The sequence below is a fragment of the Penicillium lagena genome (assembly GCF_028827675.1).
Source record: "Penicillium lagena strain IBT 129212 chromosome Unknown utg000005l_segment0_segment0, whole genome shotgun sequence".
Taxonomy (NCBI): domain Eukaryota; kingdom Fungi; phylum Ascomycota; class Eurotiomycetes; order Eurotiales; family Aspergillaceae; genus Penicillium; species Penicillium lagena.
Window position 1 is genome coordinate 1987980 of NW_026623226.1, and position 22277 is coordinate 2010256.

The following is a 22277-nucleotide window of genomic DNA, read 5'->3' on the forward strand; positions in this document are numbered from 1 at the left end:
GATCGAGCTTTTAAGGGTAAAGCCAGGCTGGGTACGCCTCAGTATGTCATGGAGAGAGCAGGCTTATGTTTAGATCCCACACAATGCTATACATCAATACAACTTGACCGTATGGATCAGTTAAGCCTAGGAGGAATTGAGAGGATCAGTTTCCATGTAAGTCGTACGGCGTAGTATCAGATGTAGGTAATCACGGTAGGACTCATATATTTTTTAGCGAACCGGATAATATGTAACTACCCCGTGTCTTTTTGAATCCAAGACTCTTACAGTTCCTACGCTTCAAGGTCTCGGGGCTGACGTTGATTGTCGATAATCATCGTCACGCCCTCCGAGCAGGCGATTTTAAGGGAAGGAAGTAACCACAGGCACCCGAAATATAATGGAAGGAGGGGAGATGTCTTTAAATAGGACGAGATGGGTTAGGGCTGGAGCTAGGTATCCATTGTTTGCTATATCCACTGACGACAACCAATCAAAGTAGATACACGTATATTCTCATTGAGAAAGGGATTTTTACCGATCGATGTATAAGCTGATCACATGAAGGTAAATGTATCTCCGCCCTTCTCCCGCAGCATATTGGGCACCCTTGACGTCCCCACGATACGCTCCAGCTTCAGCGCATCCCATTTAGAGAACAAAGCCCTGACACCACCACTCTCAGCAACCTCCACCACAGCAGCAGGGTCCAGACCCAGAAATCCCACAATCTCACCATAGAATGCCGGGTTCTCGGGCAGACCGTACATGATGATGCGCCGCACCCCGCGGATTTGGTAGCGACGGAAGTGGTGCGCGCGCTCGCTGTATAGCAGCACGGATTGCCGGCCCGACATGAAGTGGCTGCGGGCTCGCGAAACTTCGCGGGACTCGGTGTACTCGGAGACAGCGCCAAAGGAGATATTGGTGGTTTGGTTCGAGGATGCGAAGTGGTTGCGGATGCGGACAAAGTCCAGGTACGAGGGGATGAATATCATTGTTCCGTTGCTTTTGTTGTCCTTGCTGCGTCCGCCGGCGAGGTTCTTAACCAGCGAGGATAGTACCGTGGTGGTAAAATGCTTGAACCGCGCATCGGGGTCTTTGGCTGGGGATAGGCTGTCGATACGCGAGAATGTCTGCTTGACTGAGACCGGTAGCGGCAGCTCAGTTATGGCGCCGGCGTAGGTCGGGGTGATCTTGACACGACCCGAGGCGTTTTGCATCTGCGATGAGAACAGCGAGTTGATCTCTGGTGTGATGAATGCTGCCGTCACGATGGTTTGGCGCACATATCGGGCCTGGTTGTCCAGATACCAATTGCGCACGCGGCTGAAGTCACAACCGTGTGCTTCTTTGGGCTGCAGATTGAGATGCTGGAATACGTAGTCGACGTGGTCCCAGTTCTGCATGAGCAGGGCATCCGCGTGGTCTACCATCACCACCTCAATTGAAGACAGGAAGTCATGGTCTCGTTTCTTGGCGCTGTAACATGTATTAGTGTTGGCTTTATCAATGTAGGAAGTTCAAACCCTTACTCAGACTGATCCATGATTGTCCGTAGTCCAAGTGGACTTGCCAGGATGATATCCGAATTGTAGAACTGGGCAAAGTACTTGACTGTCTTTCGGGTGAACTTCAATCCTAGCCGGAACATATCGTCGTTGTTGCCGCCAAAAAGCTCTCGGAAATCGTCGCTCTTGTGCTCCCACGTCGAGTCCTCTGGCGCTGAGAACGTGTCCATGAAACGCTTTTTGTTCTCCTGCTGCTCAGCCTGGTAGATCCGAGTGATGGCGTTGACAACTCTCACGCAAGCCTGCCGCGTAGGTAGGATGTAAAGAATCTTGGGGCGCGTGAATCCCTGATCGCGACAGTCGATGTCGGTGTCTGGGTCCTTGGCTAGACGAGAGTTGTTCTTGAGCACCTGATCACGGGTCTTCAGGAGATGGTTGACGGCGTGGAGGGCCATAATGTCTTGTAGGGCACCAGCATCGGATGTTGCACGCGCCCCGAACAGGACGTCTTGATAGTCAAATACATAGGGCGCTAGGTGCTGCGCAGAGCCGGTGATGGCGGGAAAGGCCTCTGCGGCACGAGCCTTGAGTTTGTTCTTGAGCTAAAGGGACATGTCAGCACTGACTTGTTAATCTTGGTGTGTGTCTCCCTACCTTGATATGGGCCGTACTCTTCATGCCTGCCAGTAGTGATACATCCTTGGCATCTCCCGTGTCAGGGACCGTATTCACCAGCCGCAGTGCGCCCGGCAATTCCTTCTTAGCCGAAATCCATTTGTTCGATTTAATCGCCTCGATCTTCTTGGGCAACTCAGATTCATCAGGGAGATTGAAATGTCTCTCAAAAGGGCTGTTGTCGTCGCCCTCGCCGTCGTCCTCTTGGAGATCCTCTTCGTCGTCAGATGGTGCCTGCGCTTGCAAGTCATCCTCCTCGTCAGGTACTTCCTCTTGCACTGGTTGTTGGTCGGTAGTGACTTTTCTCTTCTTCCGCGCTGGTTCTTTGGACTCGGAGATGTTGGTGTTCAGCAGCTGCAGCAGTTCGTTGTACGGGCGTTCGGTCATTTGGTCGTCTTCCTCATTCTCGCTGCTTGAAGATCCCTCATCCATCATGACATCCTCCGGTACCTCGTTGTCCGACTGTTGATCATCGGACGACTCTGATCTGGAATGAGGTCAGCCACCATTCGCGCAGTGTCGTGTAGATAGTCCAACTCACTCAATATCATTGAGACGAGAGGACTCAAAGCCATTGCGACCGGGCAGTCTCCCACCGCGACCGCGGCCACGGCCACGACCACCGCGACCTCGACTTTGACCTCGACCTCGACCTCGACCTCGATACATCGTCAGTTGTTCAAGGAGTGTGCGTGTGAAGCTGAGAAGGTAAAAAAGTGCTCTGGCTGCTTATCTTATCTTAGCGCGAAAATTCCCACACAAAGAAAGAAGCCGGAACAATCAGAGGGCCGAACCGACCAGTCTCCCCTCCAAGAAAATTGCCCTCCAACATTCAACGGCCAGCTCCCCCCGTATCTCACCCATCATGGCCGAAGACTCCTTCCTGCACCTTGCTCGCCCTCTGGGTCCCGTCAGCGTGGGCACCGCCCCGACCACTGCCCCTCTCAATGTGGTCATCCAGCCCCAGGTAGGACAAATCTTGCGACAGATCTTTCCCCATTGTTCATGCTGACACCTATGAAGGCCATCTTCTCGATCCTGGACCACTCGCTCCGCCGCAACGCCGACCAGGAACGAGTGATTGGAACGCTGCTGGGCACACGATCCGAGGATGGAGGCGAGGTCGAAGTGCGCTCCGCGTTTGCCGTGGGCCACTCCGAGGCCGAGGACCAGGTCGAGGTGGACATGGAATATCACAAGCAGATGCTGGCGCTGCACCTGAAGGCGAACCCGCGGGAGGTGCTGGTCGGCTGGTACGCCACCGCGTCCGAGCTGAACACTTTCTCCGCCTTGATCCAGAACTTCTACAGCAGCCAGGGCGACGGCACATGGCCGCACCCGGCTGTGCACCTGACTGTCTCGACGGAGCCCGGCAAGGACCTTGAGACTCGTGCTTATATCTCTGCTCCCGTTGGTGTCACTGCGGAGCGTGCTGCCGACAGCGCCGCGTTTATTCCTGTTCCCTATGAGCTGCGCTACGGCGAGGCCGATAAGAGTGGTCTGGAGGCCATTGCCAATGCCAAGGACTCCGAGGAGCGCTCCGTCCCTGTTCCCACGGACATTGATGTTCTGGAGCGCGCCATTGAGGAGGTTCTGGCGATGATTGACCGTGTCTCGCGGTATGTCGAGTCCGTCATTGACGAGGAGACCCCGGCGTCGACCGCGATGGGTCAGTTCCTGCTGAACACCCTGGCTCTGGCACCCAAGGTCGAGCCCGCCGATGTGGAACGGGACTTGTATGTGATTCACTTTGTCTTTGTGTTGAATCTTTCTAACAGTTCGGCAGCAACAACCACATCCAGGATGTCCTGGTCGTCTCCTACCTGGCCAACACGATCCGCACACAGATGGAGCTATCCACCCGGCTCGCATCCGCCCAGCTCACTCTGGGCGGCGGTGAGGCTGGCTCTGGCCCGGCCGGTGAGCAAGGCAACCGCGGGCGCGGTGGTAAGGGTCGTGGTGGCGGCCACGGCGGCCACCAGCGTCAGGACCGCGGGCAGCAGGCCGAGGAGGCCCGCGCATAGGAAGAATGAATGATGCATTATGTGATTTATTCCTGTGGATTCCCTTCCGTTGATGTTTCTTATGTCGTTTGCTTTCTTTTTACGTCTGGGCTATCTCTTTTCTTCTCTCTCTTATATCATCTCCCCCTGTTTGCTTTCTCAGACAGGAAAACACACACAACCCCTCCGCATGTTCTTCTTCTCGGGTTGCTTGCTTCTACGCCCAAGCAACCCCATTTGGGTCCAGTTGAGACCATAAAAAAAGAATGGCGTCTTGGAGTCAATCTGACTTTGTTCAGATAGATGGAATGCAGCAGGCAGAGTGAGGGGGATCGTGGACCCGGTCTGGTTTCACGAAGCGAGTCGCATCTTATTCTGGGCGCGGCGTTTTCAGTCATGAGGAAATGGACATACATCGTTCTAGAACTTGACTTGCATCGTGTGTACATGAGTAAAAGCTGTGCGCAGATGATCTACAGTTTTAAATTCCCATATTGACTGTTTGTATCTCCAATTGAGCCCGCTATGCAATCCCAGATGAATAAAAGCACCCGCCCAGCACCGATAGGTATCATAAAAAAAAACAAACGCCGAGTCCCATCCTAACGGGCAGTCGTGACCCCTATAACAAGGGAAAACGCTGAACCACCCCAAAGGGAACTGAAAAGGCAAGAAAGAGCTTCAAGGAAGGGTCTTTCTCTTCTTCGAAACCGACTCCTCAGTAGCATCCGACCCCCTCCGTGCAGCAGCAGCCCTCTTCCCCTTCCCCTTCCCCTTCTTCCCCGGCCCCTCCGCCCCAGCACCAGCAGGGGCATCCAGATCCTCCGCCGCCACCAAATCAGCGCCTTTCTTACCAGCCGCTCCCTTAGCAACCTGGTCATCATTCTGATCAAACGCCTTCCGCGCCTCCTTCAACTCGCGCTCCATCCGCAACAGCTCCTGCACACGACCAAGCTTGTTGGGATCGCGGCGCAATGCGAACCGGAAATCGTCAACTTTGATCTTCTGTCGGCGCGCGTGGTGCGCTGCCTGCGCAGCGCCGTGGCAGACTTCGAGGATGAAGTCTGTGACTATTTCGTCGAGCACGCGGACTGTTTCGGGGAGGGGCTCTGTTGGGTAGGACGGGTGGGGGCTGGGGTCGCCGTAGGCGAGGAGGAGGAGGCGTACTATATTGTTTTGTTTTAGTTCTCTCAATGGAATGGTCTTTCTTCTGGAGGATGTGACGCTGTGGAGAACGGAACTCCGCGACAGATAGAGAGAGACATACGCTCAGAGGAGAAATTCATCTGGCCCTTATGCCTCGCGGCACGAGCACGAGGCTCCGCCATCTTGCCGGGTGTCTTGGGATCCTTCTTTTTCTTAGACCTGGACGAAGTGGACGCAGCAGTGTTGGGATCGTCGTCGTTCTGAGTCTTGGACGTGTAGGCAGGGGCGTATCCGGCACGTAGCAGCACTAGTTCTTGAGGAGTAGACAGCCAGAGATTCGCAGGCCGGTTGGCAACATGTCCTGGAGAGATAGAGGGAGTGAGGATGGATGCAGGCGGTCGGTTGCTGCTCAATGGCCGGCGAAGGGCCGGGTGGCCCGTGCGTCTGGAGGCGGACATGGTTGGCAGAATCGGGTTCTGGAAGACCGCAGGTGTCGTGTTTCTTTCTGCGCTTTAGCTTGCTTCTGAGAACACTGGAGTGAGGAGACGACTTGAAACTCACAATGGTAAGTGTAGCTCTGCGGGTGAGATGAAAGTCTTGAGGTCGGAGATGTCTCGGCAACGAGCAGCAAGCAAGAGGGGCTTCCCAAACAGACCAGACTTAGGACCGCGCTGACCTCATTGCTTGATCTAGTCGGCACTTTTCAACTTCCAGTCGCTGCTGCTGGTATTCCTGCTCATCATCTGCACTAGCACCTATGCCCACTCGATCATGCCAGGGATAATGGATCGGAACCAGAACGGGTAAGGACATGAGCTGCAGCCTTGCTCCAGGACCATGAGGAACTGACTTTGTAGGGTCTTTGGGATATTCTGGAAATGTGCACGCGTCGGGGAACGACTCAGTCCATATGTCAGCATATGCTGCGTCTTGATGGCCGTAAGTTGTTGTTCAGTCCAGTCAGTGTTATCTCAATGACTGACCGTGGTCACTCTAGGTCTCGATCTTCTTCGGTGGTTAGACCTGAATGGTGGATGGGAATGAGGGTTCCAACTGAGATGCCGGTGATTATGACAACTTCACTTCAAAGATGTGGCAAGACTCAAGCAAGGCGTCTAAGCGGGTTCAAAGCGTACAAGAAAAATAAATTCATGATGATTTGATGTATAGTACAGACAAGTAATCACACACTGCATCCCAGCCTCCCAATGCAACCGAAGCCAGAAAGAAATGCTCCTTGACAGCCAACTTATAAGAACCAAAACGGGGTATATAATCTCTCATATCTTCGGCGTCAGCTTTTCCTTTGCCTCCAACCGCTTCAGACCGCTGTTGATAAGCAGGTCGTCGTCCAGTCCCTCGTTGACTTCAGTAGATTCAGACGGTTGTGCAGACGCGGCAGTTTCATCCATGGCGTCCATCGCATCCCAAAGACTGTCCGGGTCACGGACCCAGCGCAGGCTCTTGATGGTATACTGATCAATCGCGAATCCGTGCCTCTCCATCTCCTTGATCGCACGAGTGGTCTCCGGGATTTGCTGGGCATTCGCATAGCCGTTGATGATCGTGTTCCAGGTCACGTCATTGGCTTTGACGCCATACTTGGCCATCATCTCCCTAACCTTCTCTGCAGCGTGAGGTTGTCGGTTGAAAGTGAATGCGGTCAGGAGGATGGTCCAGGTTTGCATGCTGGGTCTGGCATGCACAATGGCTCGGCCAGTAGGCGAGGGAGGAGGTGGATTGAGCATATCTTCGACGAGGCGTACGCACGAGCGCAGTGCGCCACGATGCCGCCGCAGAGCAATGAGAAATTCGTTATAAGTATGATCAGTTTCGGCGAGAGGGGCGATACCCTCGTGGCCTTCTGCCACGAGCTTGCGGAATTGAAAGTAGATCTGATGTACCTTCGAGATATGGCGTTGGCAGCGGAAATAAGTCGCGATCATAATATACAAAGCCATCAGGGAGGGCGGGGTGTTGGCACCTCCCGCTGGAGGCTGATAGTGAGAGGGGATGATGAGGAGATCTTTCAAGGGTGTGATGTCGTGTAAGCGGTTGTACATCTCAAGCATGGAGTAAAAGACTCGAGAGCGATCGGATTCAGCATCCATATTCTTGGCTGTGAAGATGTAGTGGGCATGAAGGATCTTGCTTGCGACATAAGGGTTCTCTCGGATGGCGTCTTCTCGGCTCTCAATTTCATGAATGAGCAGCTCAACATGCGCCCGGTCCCCACGTGCAACTCCCTCAGTGAGCAGAGTCAGGTATGTGTAGGAATCAAATTTGTGGCCGTGATCTTTCATGAACTGAAGCATGTCGGACCCCAGTTGGCGATTTCCAGCCTTGAAGGCATTGGCAAGGACCACATTCATCATATCCCGGTCAGGCTCGACCCCCATCTCCAAGAGCCGTGGCAAGATTCGAAAATTGCGGCCCCCTTCACCATCCACAACCGTATCCAGCGTCAGAAGTTTGCAGCAGTGCCGTATGACGGGTACGGAGTTCAGCTTGAACTTGGTGTGCTTTGTTTTTGTGGCAACGTATTCGAACGCCTCCAACGCCCGATCCACGTCGCCCAGCTCCGTATATCGAAACATAAAGCCAAGGGCTGTTTCTGGAGTGAGAGGAATGGATCTTTCTTTTGTTAACTGGAAAGCCGCGTTGAGGGCTTTGCGGTTGGCCCGCCGGATATATAATCGCACACCCTTCTGCTGAACGCAGAGAATCGGCCAGTGGTTCGGGTCGAGGCAGGACTGAAGAAGGGACCGGTAGGTCTGCTCATCCTTACGCCAAGTTTTCAGCCGTTCGTAGTAGAATCTGTCAAGATAGAGAAAACAATCGGCAACCATGGGGAAATCCGGCATCGGCTGGCACTCGGTGGTGGCTTGCAGAAATTCCAATGCGAGCTCCGGTTCGTTCTGCAGTAGCCATAAAGCGAGCCGTTTCCAGTGGGTGGCCATTTCAGCGCGAGGCAGTGCGGCCCATGTCTCCCGGAAGGTTCCTTCACGGAGTTTATCCAGAAGTTCTTGACCATCCTCCTCCAAGGGCGGCAGGAGATCCTTGACCACATCGCGCCGGTAATATTTCGCTATGTAGAGTTCGCGGTAGGCGGAATTCCATTGGGTGAGGGTGACCTGTCGCTGGTATATGCAGTTCAATCGCATCTTAATCGCCAGGTGTGTCGATTTCTGGTCCAACTTTCTATTGTTCGATATAATCGCCCCGTTAAGACGATATGCAGTAGAAGAAACCACGGACGGATCGCGGCATAGGCCTTCAGCCTCGGCGATCTTGGACACGTCCTCCTCAGATAAAAGTCTTTGTAAAGCATTGCGCGCGTGGCGACGTTGAGTTGGATGATTGGGGAGATCGGAGACAGGGTCATGTTGCAGCACTGAAGATGGTGGGAGTATTGGTTCGTCCAGGGCATGATCTCTGATCATAGACTCGAGATCGGGGGCCACATCGTGGACTTGACATGCAGCCTTGGGCGGGCTCGCTCGATACCAGCGGCCAGGCCGCCGGCACCGCAGCGACAGCCCGGTCAAGCGGGACCGAAAATGGTGCGGACACAATGACATTCAGGCACTTGCGACTGCATGCATTGCCGAAAAAAACAAATAATTGCGACAAAAAAAAAGGAGAAGGAGGTTGTTGCGGCCGATGGGTGAGTTTGGGGGAGACAAGAAAAGTTGAGGAGGGAAGGGAAAAGTGTGGCTTGTGGTGTGGCGCAACCCGGCCTTATCGCGTTTTCTTTTCTTCAACCTTGAACTCACTCACACCTCCCACCTCCTACTCCAACGCCATGTCCTCCAACCACGCCTCATTGGATGCGGCATCCACAGACCGCAAATCTCGCCTCGCCAAGCTAGCGGCACTGAAGCGGAAACAACCAGAACCCGAGTCGTCGACCGAAGCTCGTGCCGGTGATGAGGCCGGCGACGCTGCACCCGATGTGACAGCCTCCTACCTCTCTGGCCGAAACTATGATGCCGAGACCCGCGGTCCAAAGCTTGGATTCGAACAGGGCCCGCAGCATGGGAAAGTGACGGTGGAAGCTCAAGCCGCTGAGATCGCCCAGGCGACGGCGGAACAGGCTCAGAAGGACGAAGAGGCTGACCAGCCCATTGATCTGTTCAAGCTGCAACCGAAGAAACCAAACTGGGACTTGCGGCGGGATCTGGATGAGAAGCTCAAGACCCTCGACGTAAGGACGCAGAACGCCATTGCCCGATTGGTACGACAACGGATAGAGAATGCGAAGCGCGCAGCCAAGGAACGAGGACAGTCCAACGGGGACCAAGGCGAGGAAGTGGGCATTGAGGGCGATGCTCTAGTGGAGGGAATCCATCTCCGCGAGCGGGAGGAAACGAGAGACGAGGAGATGATTTGAAGTGATACCCTATGGCGTAGGAGGAAGACTCCTTTTTCTACTTTCATATACTTTTCTTTCCCTGTCTACTTTTCATTCGGAAAGCTTGGGCATGCAATTGGGTCAAGGGTGCTTTTGCAGACACAAAAAGGCGTTCAGGAATGGTTTCTCATGCATTTGGATGTACCGATATGATAATAATACACACGTTCCAATAAACCCAATGGAACCGAAATAAACTTCAGCCTGGAGCTATCGTCCCAGATTCATGGTCTGGGTCAACGCAAGACGCTTGCTGTAGGGGCTCATACTTCGCTCCCGGGGTGGCTGGCCAGGTCGTCCCCTGGGTTCTTGTTTCGGCCCTCCTGGGACCGGGGGATTTGCTCGATCTCGATAGGACCGTCTTCCAGGTTGATCTCGAGTAGTATTGGGTGTCATCGACCGTCGTTCCTTTGCGATCTGACTCTTGTCCGCACTCTGGCTGCGGGATCGGCGTCTTCGTGAACCGTGGCGACCTGATTCGCGATGCCGCCCACGCTGTTCAGGGCTACTCTCGCGACGCCTCCGTCTGATATTCCGATCTTCTGCCCACTCTCGCGATCGTGAGCGATGCCGCGCACCGGAAGAGTAAGATGAATCGGAATAGTCATTTGAAGCATCACTGTATCGCCTTTTCCGGGATTTTGAAGGCGCAGGGGAGACTGAGCTGGTCCGACGAGCGCTCCCATTTGCCTCTCGTCCTTGACGTGCCGGTGATGCGGAGCGAGAACGGTTTGTGGATATTGTCGAGACTGAGCTCGCCGAGTGCGACGATACAGATCTAGTTCTTTTCGAGTATGGTTCTGCTGTGCCGTCTCCATCCAGGCTCCTCTTCCGGCCGCGCTCCTCCTCCCGTTTTGCGAGCAACTCATCTGCCACGCCGTTTCTGTGTCTTGGATTCAGCGCGTATTCCCAAGTAGCACGCGCAATACTTACGTCCGTTGGAGATCATTGGGGGTCTCGTTGGAGAGCTTAGGCATCAACTTCGGGTTCTGCAACTGTTGGGTCCGCGACGGTCGCGCCATGTAAGGACGCTCCTGCGCGGTCACGGTGCATTCATAGCTGTAATGGCGTGCCCATTGGTCAGCCCAGGAATAGGTCGAAAGTGGAAAGTTGGGACATATCTCGCTTCAGGCATTTCTGACACAGGGTGTTTGGCGAGGCCCTGCTGGGACCCCTGTTGCCGGGGACATTTCTATAGCGATTCATGGGGATCAGCAAGTCCGTCGACCAGTTCGGGAAGAAAGAGAGGGAAATAAGAGAGCAAACCAATCCATGCGACAGTCTGGGCTTCAAAAGCGGTGGGAATGGGCAGAATGAAGGCCCACGAACGAACTTCCAAAGAATCCCAGTTGTTTCCTTCCCATTGTCCGCCTCGACGTGATTCCCTGTCTGGAAATTGTGTACCCGGTGCCTTTCCTAGCTACTGGCCCGATTTTCCCTTCATCCTTCCATTGCCCGTTCCACGACTGCACCTCCCTGACCATGCACCTGCTCTGACATTCTGAGAGACCCGTCTTGTCCCATTTGATTTCTCCTGCACTAGTATCACTCTCCTTCCGGCTCTGATTCCGATTTCGCTTCTAACGCTCAGTCTCAACAGCGTTCCCTATGGCGAATTCCCGCTTTTTGAGATATGTCGTCTTTCTTTCCGGGATTGAGTGAAGCGGGATTCTTCAGCAACCTACCTTCGATTCAAACTTCGGCATCGACTTCTTCCAACCCGGAGACTTGTTGAATTCAGCTGCGCCGTGATTTTTCTTCGTTTTTCTCCGTTCTGCGGGTTGTAGCTTGATATGGCTTCGGAGAGTCCGCCGGGGAGGGAAAATCGCCTCTCTTTTGCAAATGTTCGTTTGGGTATCAATTCTGGCCTGAACGATGGCTAATTTTCATTCTTTAGATCGCTGCCATGGACGCGCCTCCTCACATTCAACCCATCTCGGCATCAGATGACGATGAAAATCTCCGATCTTCCGATGTATCGCCATGTCCCCATCCACACGAGTTAAATGCAGCAGTGCCTGCCCCACACTCCGTCGATGACCTTGGGAAAGCGGTAGAAGGGATCGATCTATCACTAAAGACGGGGCTTGAAGGCCGAGAACTCTTGCTGGACGGCCATGGTCACAGTGTACTCAAGCGAGAGAACTCCTTCGAGGATGATCGCACCCATCTCTCAAACTCGTCAACCAAAATGACCAACTTCGATTCCAAGAGTCTGGCCTCGGTGACCACTTTTGCAATGGACGAGAAAGATTCTGTGCGCCCCGACGACAGTGCCAGTGTTCAAGCCATTGACGAAGAGGAGTCGTTTTCGGGTCCTGCTTCTGGCGCTCCGAATTCAGTAACGGGATCGGAGGCTGGTGGGCGTGCATTTCGAGACTTCCGCGACAGCAACCTCTTGCGACCACGCGGAGTTCTACCAGTGCCTGGTCCTCTCTTCAACGGCACTAATCAACGACTCCTTGGCACTATCCCCCCGGATTCTGTTTCGAACAATTTCGTGATTCCTCCTGAAAGCCTGCAAGATGGGCCAAACCTGCATGGTTTTCCTCTTGAGGCGGATGAAAAACTTTTGGAGGCCATGAAGTCTCCCAAAGACCGGCTACTGATCCTTCAACTGGAAGAAAAGATCCGCTACTTCGTCAGAGAATCCGAGTAAGTATAACAATGTTTTGTGCCACGATTTCCATGGCTAATCTGGATCCAGCGAGCAATCCTTGGAGCTACCTCCTTCGAATGCATTTGGGCGGCTGCTTGCACATAAACTGGGAGATTACTACCATCTGACCCATTTTGTGGACAACAATGTGACGTCGGTTCGGCTCCATCGAACGCCGTTCTGTCGACTGTAAGCCGTGACTCGTCTCTTTTTCTTTTCTTGATCACTGACCTCGTTAGTCCTGCGCCTTTATCTGCGGTACATGCCTCCGGTAGTACCACCCCACCCCCGAGCATCCCAGCTATGAAGATTATGCGTCGAACGGACGGAGAGCGGCCTTCCACCGAAGGAAGCGTTGCGGCGAGTTCATCCATTCCCTCCAAAGCCACATCAGAGGCTGGAGATAGCGGCCAAGATGGAGACCGCACTGGCTCGTCGACAGGTGCGACACCCGCCAAAGATCGGATGACCCTCACGCGAGAAGAGCGTGAAGCCAAATACCAGGAGGTGCGCGAACGCATCTTTCGCGACTTCCCGGACAGTGCGAAGTCAGACACTGCCAGCGGCGATTCAAACCCGAACATGTCACGCTCTAGCTCCACGACTGGGCGGAAGAAGACCCAGAGACAGCGAACCCCCTACGATGACAGTTTCGAAGCGCGGTCGCAGTTCAATGCTTACTATCCGGGGACGCCTTATAACAATGGGCCAGTGCCATATAATCCCGGCGTGAATGAAGGTTCATATCCCAACCAAGTCCCGTATTTGGTTGGACCGGGAGTATCGCCTCCAGCAGGTGGGAATTACATGCCTCCCAGTCAGAACAACGGCATGTACCCGGGTCAGATGAACATGAACAACATGCCGCAATATCCAGTGGCCATGTCGCCGCAGATGGCCTCCAATGGCTCGTGGCAGGGAAACATGCCGCAGCAGTCACCATACTCTGGGTATGCGTCAGTTAATCAGTCACCGGGCATGATGAGCCAGCAGTCGTCCAACAAATCGTCACCAGCTATGACTAACTACGCCGTTCCCAATTCTTCACAATATCCTCAGGGTCCTAACTGGCCCACATCACCCTATCCTGGAAACTACCAGCAATCCCTCAACCAGCGGAATCAGCCCCCCATCCACTGGCCGAACTATCCTCCCTCGCAGCCAATGCCTTCCAATGTGGGAGCCTATCCTTATGCCCAATACCCGGGGCAACATCTCAACCCTTCCCTCCAGAATCAAGCTGGCCCTCATGCGATTCCGGCTGGTTTCGCCAGATCCCAATCCCACTTCAACCCCCAGACACGATCTTTCATTCCAGGCGGTGTCCCTGGCGGGGCTCCACTGGGTCGCCATCCGAACAAAGGCGCTCAGCACGCCATGCAGCCGTATGGTAGCATGCATCCCGGCCTTCAGCAGGCCCAGTGGACTGGATACCCCGACACTGCCCAGGGCCGCAACCTCGACCATACACACTCGAATCGTGGGCCTGCGCCAGCCCCTCGAAACTCGATCGCCAAATGGGGCACCCCATCTCATCTTCCTCCAAAACCGCCCCCATCCCAAGTGGCTTCTGACTTCGACTTGAAGCGACCCGGCCCAGCTTCAGTTTCCGGCTCATCTTATCCCAGCAATGGGATTCCTCCCGCGAATAACGGACCCCTCGTGGTCTCCGGAGGGGCGAGTATGTCGAAGTCCAATTAAGTCTGTGCGTGCGCTTGATATCTGCGTATATGGTGTGGTTCGTGGTCGATGTGGTTATTCTGATGGGATGTACATTCGAGAACACTGCATGGCGATCTGGGCGCTGGGAAGCGTAGATCGTCTCTTAACAATTGATCCATCTTTGCCCTCGTATTAAGTTTCAAGTCTGTAGTTAGACAAGTAGGTTGAAAAGTTGAAAAGGTATTGCGATCTTTTATACACAAGGCTATGTCACATAAGAATCAGGCGCAGCCAAAGACAAGATGTCATCGCAGGAAACAGGAACGCCCTTGAACAGGCAATAGTAAAGAGAGAAAAGTACAGCCTTCCAAAGCAGCATCTTCGTCCTCCATCAAATCCAAAAGACCATATGGTATACACCGATGAACCAACACAATCATCTAGGCAATCAATTCACCCCTCCGCCTCATTCCCTCGCCCATGGTCCTTCTTGATACTCAACTCCTTAATCGCAACCTCCAACTCCTCCACTCCACCCTTCCGGAACCGTGTCACTTTACCCACATTCAACATAGTCAACTGATTTGGCGTCTGCAGGCCCTTCTCCCGCTGCCGTGCCACCGCCCTTGCCGTCATGGCAAACCGCACATCCTTCGGTCCGTCCACAAGCTCCAGAATCGCACTCTCGGCCTGGTCCACCGGCTTCGGATCCCGCGGGCTCTTGTCGCCCCGGGGCTTCTTGTAGAACTCGAATTGATTCCGCGGCTCGATGCGCAGGACGCGCGTGTATCCGCCTGGCCGGGTGGCGTAGCGTTCGCGTAGTTCGCCGAAGAGTTTCGGGACGATTTGGTGTGGTTTCTAAGGAGTAAGAGCCATGTCAGTGAATTGAGAAGGAGAGAGCCCGGGGCGGAAATAGGGGAGACAGACGTAGAAAATCTCCAATGCTCGCCTCCGACTCGCTTCTGTGTTCTTCTTGCCCAGCGTGATCAACTTGTCAGCTAAACGTTGTGTCTCTTTCGCCTTGGCCCATGTCGTTGTGATGGATTCGTTCTCGAATAGCGAGGTCACCAGGTTGCGCAGCAGAGCCTGTCGGTGCGACGACTTGCGGCTGAGGTGCCGGTATTTCCCTGCGCCACCGGCCATTGTGGATGTGGTTTGTGGTGGGTGTGTTGTTGAATTGAATTGAAGACGGAGAGAAAAGAGTGAAGTTCCGGGAGAGCGAGAAAAGCCAATCGGAGACCTTCCACCGCCCGCCGACTTCAAGAACTCTTCTTTGCGACAACACACCTCTTCTTTTTTCTCTCGACTTGGCCGAAAATGGGCTTTTTCGCTGGCTTTGTATATCTTCCTTATTCCCCCCCTTACCACCGAAACTAAGACTAATGTCCCCCAGTTCAGCGGGTTCGCCCTCACCACCTCCGTCCTCTACATAACCGTGCAAGTGCACCGCTCCACGCGCCTGGAGCAGCGCCGAGCCATCCGCGAACAAGTCGACCAAATTAACTGGCTCGCCTCTTCTGCAGGTGCCTATGACCGGCGCTTTGCGCCGAAAGAAAAAGATCTCCGGGATATGGAGGACCGGCGGCGATCGGCGGCCCAGCAGCCGCCGACGATGAAAGAGGTTCTCAAACATCGGTGGAACCAAGAGGTTGAGATCCTGGCGAGGAAGGCATACGAGAGTCGTTGGGAGGATGTGAGGAGTACCGCTGTTGAAGGGTGGAGCGCTGTTCTGCGGTTGGTGAAGAAGGAATAAGCGAAAACTTTCCTTGCTATTTTTGATGCATTGTTACATCTCTGTGTACTTGGGCTTGGGAGCTGTGGTGTTTTGGATACCCTTATGAAATTAAGTTGCTATGTTTCTCTCAATAGTTTACATGCATTCGTAAAAGAGGCTCGTCCGGCGATGGAATGTTTTGCAGCGTCCAGCGCATGATCGTAACGGCGTAACAGTGGTGTGTTCAATCGAGTTTTGCTCTGATAAGATGCAACGCTCCACCATATTATTTACCCATGGCAGGTAAGAAAGTTGGCACATAGTTGTGGTGGAATGTTCACTCCGCGTCGGACGCCGCCGACGATACCGCCGTAGCAACACTCTCAGAGTCACTCCAAATATCTTTGCTCTCGCGCTCCACGATGCGCATGGCCTGAGCCACTTCCTCCAGTTTGGCCACCACATCCAAGACGCCCTGGTTGACGCGATCAAAGTAACGATCATTAGCTTCTCGTCGTCGGCGCGCCAGCAGAATATCTTTCTCCGTCTCTTCATCCAACGTGTGATGCGAGACACCATCAAAAGGGGCCCTGCGCTCCGCAGCGTCATGGCTTTGTCCTCTCACAGACCCCCGACTGCGAGAGGTACTCCTCCCGGGAGCACTCTCCTCCTCTTTCACGCTGTGACTAGGGTCGGCAACCTCGTCGTCGGCCTCGCTGCGCGCCCACGCCTGGGCAAGCTTGAGCTGCTTCATTCGCAGGTCTTCCAGCGCTTGTGCGTGCCTCTCGCCGTAGACGTTCTCGGTCGTCACGGCGCTGAGGTCCACCTCTGACAGCGCGCTTTGCATCTCCTGCCACACGGCGTCGGAGCCGTCGACGTCAATTTTGGACGGCCTCCGCCTAGCAAATGGTGACAATAAGCCGCGATTATCTACTACCACTGCTTCGCCTGTTGCGCGTTTGCGCTGCAGGGGTGGTGGTTGGCTGCCGGCAGGAGTGCCTCGCGAAGATGCCACTGGCGGAACGGAGAGAGAAATGTTGGATGCATTGTGGGAGGGAGGGCCCTGGAACAGAGCAGGGGGAGGCTGTCGCTGAGGGCCGCGCGGTTTTCGCGACTGATCATTCATCATCAAAAGGGATGGGTGCTCACCACTTCGGTCCGGTCGTCCAGGGCCAGCCCGCTATCGACGGCGTTGATACGGGTATATATCACGTGACTCTTATCGCGCGAGATCGTCCGCCTGTTGGATTATATCAGCACGGTCCCGTGACTCGCTTAGGGCACACAACACGGGAGCCGCCGCTTCAGACGGAACCAAGGCAAATCCAGGACTGCCTCCCTTCGACTTTTCGACTCTCCACGACAACATCAGCCTTTGGCGACAGCAACCCTTTTCCCAGGTACGTTTCCATTCGTTCGGGATTTTCTACACAACCATTCGAATACACAAACTATCTGGTTATCCCATCTCCATCTGCACGCACACACAAAAAAACCCAGATCCCCAAACTCGACTATCCATCCATCGACAACCCACCTCGACTGCACTCCCATCATCATCATCACACACACAATCCAATTATTCAAGACTAACACCTTTTTCTGTCTCCCAGTTGACCGTCGATCACATCATCCTCCAACATGGGTAAAGGCAAGCCCCGTGGTTTGAACGCTGCGCGCAAGCTCCAGGCCAACCGCAAGGAGCAGCGCTGGGCCGATCTGCACTTCAAGAAGCGCCTTCTCGGAACCGCCTACAAGTCCTCTCCCTTCGGTGGTGCCTCGCACGCCAAGGGTATCGTCCTCGAGAAGGTCGGCGTTGAGGCCAAGCAGCCCAACTCCGCCATTCGGAAGTGTGTCAAGGTCCAGCTGATCAAGAACGGCAAGAAGGTCGCTGCTTTCGGTGCGTTTCCTCTCTTTTGTTCCTCGGTGTTCTCTGAGGATTGAGTCGAAAAAGAGAGAAAGATGCTAACAACTCCCGCTACAGTCCCCAACGACGGTTGCTTGAACTTCATCGACGAGAACGACGAGGTCCTCCTGGCCGGTTTCGGTCGTAAGGGTAAGGCCAAGGGTGATATTCCCGGTGTCCGTTTCAAGGTCGTCAAGGTCTCCGGTGTCAGTCTGCTCGCCCTGTGGAAGGAGAAGAAGGAGAAGCCCCGCTCTTAAACGAAATGCCGCGGACGGGAAAGGAAGAAAAAGGTGCCGGACAGAAAGCCCGCCTCATCAGCGCCTTGATTTCATGAGAACTCTCTATTTTTGGAAATATGACACACCGGCGGGCTTTTTTTGTCTGGAAAACGTGATGGGGATGCGACTGTGCGAACTACCACGATTTTTTTGATACTCCAGAAAGAAATAAGAGATGGCGCTATGATGTTCACTTGTTTCCTAGGCTGTAGATAAGCCCCGAAGTATTCGTAGATACGGATGAACGGGCACCTAAGGATCTCATGGTGTGGTAGTTGGTCATATTGCATCTATATCTATCCCACCCCAAGCCCGTCTAGGAAATGCCCCCCTGCCTAGAGTAAAGACGCCCACATGTCGATCGTCGCGCATCATTATTTCTCGGGTATCGTTGCTGCACTTTTTTGGTCTCATGCTGCCTGCCCTGCGGACAGCCACCGGCACGACCTCGCTCAAAAGCTGATATCCTCCATGCGGTAATGGTCAGAGACAATCCGGTAGAGATACGACGGCGCATGGCCACCTCTGTAGAAAGATATTAGTTAGCAACTGCATCCGCACAGTATCCAAAAGCAACACGTACAGGTTCGTAATGTAAAGATCGACCAGTTCCGCAGGGACATAGTCATATAACGGATTCTGGACTTCAATTTTGTCGACCAGGTCACCGTCTTCGTACGAGAGGACCTTGCTTGCGTCGCCGTACTCAATGAGCGAGTCGAAATCGAACGGATAAACGGGGCTGAGCTTGTAGACACCGCTCACGACCACAACAGGGGTCTGGTGCACCTTGGCGGCGCGAGCAATGACGCGGGTGCCTGCTGCGGCGATGAGACCGCCGTTGGCGAGTACAGAGTGCGTGCCGAGGATGACCTTGTTGACTCGGGACATCAGAGCAAAGACGGCAGAGTCTGGGATGAGAATGACGGTGATGCCAAGGGCGATCAGCGGCTTCTGGAAGGACTCCACGCTCATCAGCTCGTCTTCGCTGCTAGTAGTGCCGCTGACAGTAGCATGAGTGGCCTCGTGGTTGTTGGGGAAAGATTCCGCGTGGATAACGGTGAACTTGCGCTTGGCAGCGGCCTTGAGGAGGAATTTTTGCACCGTGGTCGACGATGTATGTGTGAGGATGATCTCATTGGAGTGGATGTGATCCAAGGCATAAGCAGCGATCTGGTCGTCGACCTGGCCCAACTCGTCAATGATCTCATTGATGCCCTCCAACACTTCTGCCCGCACATCTTTGCTGCCTTGGCCGGGTCCCCGGCCACCGGGAGAAACAGAGCCTGGTGTGCTTGGAAGCGAGGCCTCTGGCTCCGGGTGGGAGAGCAGACTGAACATAGAAGTCAGAGGGGGCCGGGATGAAGACCGTTCGCCGTCTGGCCGCACCGAAGGCGAGTCTCTATCCAAAGGGAATGATGTGTCTGCTCTATATTAGTCCATGTCGGTGTGAAGCTATGACACTAAAGAATTGACTCACCATCCAGTGCCCGTGGTGTCTGAGGCTGGCTCTCCGAAGCCTCGCTGAGCGCGAATTCAGCGTCCCGATCATCCTCCGCCTCGTCACGAATCAATCCCAGAACTCGGCGCACAATATTTCCCACCACCATCTCGCGGGCCTGCGCTGCCACCAAGCGTCTTCCCACACTCTGCACTCGCTCGATGAGCCTCACTGGATCCGAAGTCCGACATGCTGAAATCACCCGCAAGAGCAGGTAGGCGGTTGCTGTAGCGCATGACCGGGAGTGTCGGATCTGTCGTCGCTTGAGCAGCCTAAGTAGAATGTTAGTGGTGTTGTCTTGCTGGCTCCAATTGGCAGCCGCGGGGAGCGCACGAAATGAGGTTCTCGATCGATGTGTCAATCGGGTTGGTCTTGAGCGACTTGAGGAACGAGGCCAGGCCCGGCGTCAGGGCCAGCGACGTTGACGGCATCTGGAAGGGAGTCGCCGTCTGCTGAAATTGGAAATGGGAGGAGCAGGAGGTAGTTATAGGAAGTGAAGGAAGTGAAGAGAAACAAAGCGAGTCATTATTTTCTGCCGCTCGACCTGCTTCCGCTTCCCCACGCGTGTGATCCTTTGGCTCCTTTTCGTCCCTTCCTCTAGTCTCTCTCTCTCCCTGTCTCTCTTTGCGCTACTCTTTCACTCCAGGTCTCGGATCCCTGCTGTTCCGTCTACCTCCCCCCATCTTCAAACCCCGCGGCAGACCCCCTCCGACCTGCTCGCGCCCACCGTTGTTCCGAGGTTCGGAGAGACCCCAACCTCATCCTCCTCAGCTTACTAGGGCTACTACTTCCTAGCCACCTTGCGCCTCGATCCTTCCCCCCTCTTCTTCCTCACGCAGACTCGACCCTCGATGGACTGTCTCAAGGGCTTTTGATGACTCGTTGCCCTCGCTCTTCTCATTGTTAGACCTCAGCGCCCTCTCATAGGCCCTGTTGGAAGATGAACTCGCTGAACATCCTGTCCTCGCGAGTCATCGGCCAGTCCTCCAGTTCTACACGGCCACGATCACACTCCCAGGGCGAGATCTGGCGTCCGGGGAACTTGGCGAAAAACCGGTCGTATAGCGAGAATAACTTCCGGTCCCTCACCCCCGAACACGGCTACGACGGCGCCGCATCGCCCGCGGGGGAAGAAGACCAAGAGGAGGAGATAACACATACGTTGGACGAGAAAACACCATTATTGCACGACGACCAGGATGCCGCTACAATTGCGCTCAGAAGCCCGTGGCATCTGATCACCAAGCGCATCGTTGATGCGATTACTGAGACGATCCGGTTCATTCTGTCTACTCTCGCTGCCCCTGGCGTATATGTCGCCCAATGCTTCCGCGACGATGAAGGGCGCTACTCACTACTTGCCCCAGTCAGGAAAGTACGGAGATCCCGTACCGGTCCAGCGACCCGGTCAGAAAAGGGGATAGAAGGTCGACATCGCAGTGGCTCAACCCGCAAGCTGAGGCCCCAGACATCCCGCGATTCTGTTGCATCAAGCACATCAGAGTCCGAAACAGACCGTCAGAGCCGCAAAGCGTTAACCAGCAGCAAGAATGGGTCTCCCAAGTCGAATGCTCCCGACCCAGATCCAGCTTCAGAAGAGGGTACACCGCGCCGGTCCATACGAATCAAGCTTCACAATGAAGAGTCCCTCAAACGGCAGAGACAGCGGCGGAATAATAGCGCTGATATGGGGCCGCCCATGCCCGAGGGTGTCACTCGACTCCAGGGAGCCGTCAACCTGGACAGCTTGAAATCTCCCACTTCTCCCTCTGTCCATCGCATCACCAAATACCCCCACTCTCCAACACCGCCGCGGCCACTCCTCCCGCAACGACTCCCTTCATACACCCCTGCGCCGCGCAATGCCAAGATCCCGCAGAAGACGCTGGTGCTAGACCTCGACGAGACGCTCATCCACTCTCTCGCCAAGGGCGGCCGTATGTCCAGCGGCCATATGGTTGAGGTCAAGCTCTCGATGCCCATGACCACGGCGCTGTCTCCCGGTGGGCCACAGACCACGCTGGGACCGCAGCATCCGATTCTGTACTATGTGCACAAGCGACCGCACTGCGATGACTTCCTGCGCAAGATCTGCAAGTGGTACAAGCTTGTGATCTTCACAGCTAGTGTCCAAGAATACGCCGACCCCGTGATCGACTGGCTCGAGCAGGAGCGCAAGTACTTCCAGGCCCGCTATTATCGGCAGCATTGCACATTCCGCAACGGGGCATACATCAAGGACCTGAGCTCTGTCGAGCCGGATCTGAGCAAGGTGATGATCTTAGACAACAGCCCGATGAGCTACATCTTCCACGAGGGTATGTCTTCTTTTTCTTTCTATAATCTTGCTTTCATTATCTGACAACTTGGTTACTACCACCAGACAACGCTATCCCCATCGAAGGCTGGATCAACGACCCAACCGACAACGGCCTGCTCCATCTGGTTCCCATGCTGGAGGCTCTGCAGTACGTCACGGATGTCCGCGCCCTGCTAGCGCTGCGCCGAGGCGAGGCCGAGACATAAGTCGATATTGCATGTGACAGTAACGTTCAACCAAGTGGAGCGTGTCCTTTTGTTCAAGTAGAAAGCGTGTGCAGATCTCCCCCGCTGTATGCATTTTCTCGGGTCTTGATGCTAGGAAGACCCTGGATAACAATGGCCGGAGCAATTCGTCGTATATTCATAATGGCACCCGGAGTTTCTGTTTTCTCTTTTTTTGTGGCTTCTATTATCTGCGCTTGTATTCTGTTGGTGGGATGGGGTAGGGGAGCTATTCGTACATAGCCACAGTCATTGCATTCTGGCTTTTATATTATCTTTTTA

At 54.4% G+C, this 22277-nt stretch overlaps 14 protein-coding genes across 14 annotated transcripts; 6 read left to right on the forward strand and 8 right to left on the reverse strand.

The window, feature by feature from the left end:
* Nucleotides 1–539: 539 nt before the first annotated feature.
* On the reverse strand, nucleotides 540–1391 carry N7510_007512 (uncharacterized protein; the record flags this gene model as incomplete). The annotated part of the gene is made up of 1 exon (XM_056979437.1): nucleotides 540–1391. One exon carries the CDS (start codon nucleotides 1389–1391, stop codon nucleotides 540–542), a length of 852 nt encoding a protein of 283 aa, XP_056832480.1.
* A 122-nt stretch (nucleotides 1392–1513) lies between these two features.
* N7510_007513 (uncharacterized protein) lies at nucleotides 1514–2600 on the reverse strand (the record flags this gene model as incomplete). Its single annotated transcript, XM_056979438.1, has 2 exons — nucleotides 1514–2077; nucleotides 2148–2600. 2 exons carry the CDS (start codon nucleotides 2598–2600, stop codon nucleotides 1514–1516), a joined length of 1017 nt encoding a protein of 338 aa, XP_056832481.1.
* Nucleotides 2601–3033: 433 nt separating this feature from the next.
* On the forward strand, nucleotides 3034–4192 carry N7510_007514 (eukaryotic translation initiation factor 3 subunit F; the record flags this gene model as incomplete). Its single annotated transcript, XM_056979439.1, has 3 exons — nucleotides 3034–3135; nucleotides 3192–3904; nucleotides 3955–4192. 3 exons carry the CDS (start codon nucleotides 3034–3036, stop codon nucleotides 4190–4192), a joined length of 1053 nt encoding a protein of 350 aa, XP_056832482.1.
* Nucleotides 4193–4852: 660 nt separating this feature from the next.
* Nucleotides 4853–5775, reverse strand: N7510_007515 (putative transcription initiation factor TFIID subunit 13; the record flags this gene model as incomplete). The annotated part of the gene is made up of 2 exons (XM_056979440.1): nucleotides 4853–5337; nucleotides 5439–5775. The coding sequence occupies 2 exons, from the start codon at nucleotides 5773–5775 to the stop codon at nucleotides 4853–4855; spliced, it is 822 nt and encodes a 273-aa protein (XP_056832483.1).
* Nucleotides 5776–6597: 822 nt separating this feature from the next.
* N7510_007516 (pentatricopeptide repeat protein) lies at nucleotides 6598–8898 on the reverse strand (the record flags this gene model as incomplete). Its single annotated transcript, XM_056979441.1, has 1 exon — nucleotides 6598–8898. The coding sequence occupies one exon, from the start codon at nucleotides 8896–8898 to the stop codon at nucleotides 6598–6600; it is 2301 nt and encodes a 766-aa protein (XP_056832484.1).
* A 224-nt stretch (nucleotides 8899–9122) lies between these two features.
* N7510_007517 (CCDC12/cwf18 family protein) lies at nucleotides 9123–9710 on the forward strand (the record flags this gene model as incomplete). The annotated part of the gene is made up of 1 exon (XM_056979442.1): nucleotides 9123–9710. One exon carries the CDS (start codon nucleotides 9123–9125, stop codon nucleotides 9708–9710), a length of 588 nt encoding a protein of 195 aa, XP_056832485.1.
* Nucleotides 9711–10123: 413 nt separating this feature from the next.
* N7510_007518 (zinc finger CCHC-type containing 10) lies at nucleotides 10124–11231 on the reverse strand (the record flags this gene model as incomplete). Its single annotated transcript, XM_056979443.1, has 3 exons — nucleotides 10124–10577; nucleotides 10665–10852; nucleotides 11196–11231. The coding sequence occupies 3 exons, from the start codon at nucleotides 11229–11231 to the stop codon at nucleotides 10124–10126; spliced, it is 678 nt and encodes a 225-aa protein (XP_056832486.1).
* Nucleotides 11232–11524: 293 nt separating this feature from the next.
* On the forward strand, nucleotides 11525–14091 carry N7510_007519 (putative R3H domain protein; the record flags this gene model as incomplete). Its single annotated transcript, XM_056979444.1, has 4 exons — nucleotides 11525–11575; nucleotides 11629–12386; nucleotides 12439–12579; nucleotides 12630–14091. 4 exons carry the CDS (start codon nucleotides 11525–11527, stop codon nucleotides 14089–14091), a joined length of 2412 nt encoding a protein of 803 aa, XP_056832487.1.
* A 414-nt stretch (nucleotides 14092–14505) lies between these two features.
* On the reverse strand, nucleotides 14506–15195 carry N7510_007520 (mitochondrial 54S ribosomal protein bL17m; the record flags this gene model as incomplete). The annotated part of the gene is made up of 2 exons (XM_056979445.1): nucleotides 14506–14910; nucleotides 14980–15195. The coding sequence occupies 2 exons, from the start codon at nucleotides 15193–15195 to the stop codon at nucleotides 14506–14508; spliced, it is 621 nt and encodes a 206-aa protein (XP_056832488.1).
* A 174-nt stretch (nucleotides 15196–15369) lies between these two features.
* On the forward strand, nucleotides 15370–15805 carry N7510_007521 (MICOS complex subunit Mic12 family protein; the record flags this gene model as incomplete). The annotated part of the gene is made up of 2 exons (XM_056979446.1): nucleotides 15370–15390; nucleotides 15446–15805. The coding sequence occupies 2 exons, from the start codon at nucleotides 15370–15372 to the stop codon at nucleotides 15803–15805; spliced, it is 381 nt and encodes a 126-aa protein (XP_056832489.1).
* A 298-nt stretch (nucleotides 15806–16103) lies between these two features.
* N7510_007522 (DUF5315 domain-containing protein) lies at nucleotides 16104–16892 on the reverse strand (the record flags this gene model as incomplete). The annotated part of the gene is made up of 1 exon (XM_056979447.1): nucleotides 16104–16892. One exon carries the CDS (start codon nucleotides 16890–16892, stop codon nucleotides 16104–16106), a length of 789 nt encoding a protein of 262 aa, XP_056832490.1.
* A 515-nt stretch (nucleotides 16893–17407) lies between these two features.
* On the forward strand, nucleotides 17408–17929 carry rps23 (40S ribosomal protein uS12; the record flags this gene model as incomplete). Its single annotated transcript, XM_056979448.1, has 2 exons — nucleotides 17408–17666; nucleotides 17751–17929. The coding sequence occupies 2 exons, from the start codon at nucleotides 17408–17410 to the stop codon at nucleotides 17927–17929; spliced, it is 438 nt and encodes a 145-aa protein (XP_056832491.1).
* Nucleotides 17930–18402: 473 nt separating this feature from the next.
* N7510_007524 (translation initiation factor eIF2B subunit beta) lies at nucleotides 18403–19882 on the reverse strand (the record flags this gene model as incomplete). The annotated part of the gene is made up of 4 exons (XM_056979449.1): nucleotides 18403–18475; nucleotides 18534–19374; nucleotides 19431–19723; nucleotides 19785–19882. 4 exons carry the CDS (start codon nucleotides 19880–19882, stop codon nucleotides 18403–18405), a joined length of 1305 nt encoding a protein of 434 aa, XP_056832492.1.
* Nucleotides 19883–20391: 509 nt separating this feature from the next.
* On the forward strand, nucleotides 20392–21977 carry nemA (Nem1-Spo7 phosphatase catalytic subunit NEM1; the record flags this gene model as incomplete). The annotated part of the gene is made up of 2 exons (XM_056979450.1): nucleotides 20392–21769; nucleotides 21835–21977. 2 exons carry the CDS (start codon nucleotides 20392–20394, stop codon nucleotides 21975–21977), a joined length of 1521 nt encoding a protein of 506 aa, XP_056832493.1.
* Between the last annotated feature and the right edge of the window lie 300 nt (nucleotides 21978–22277).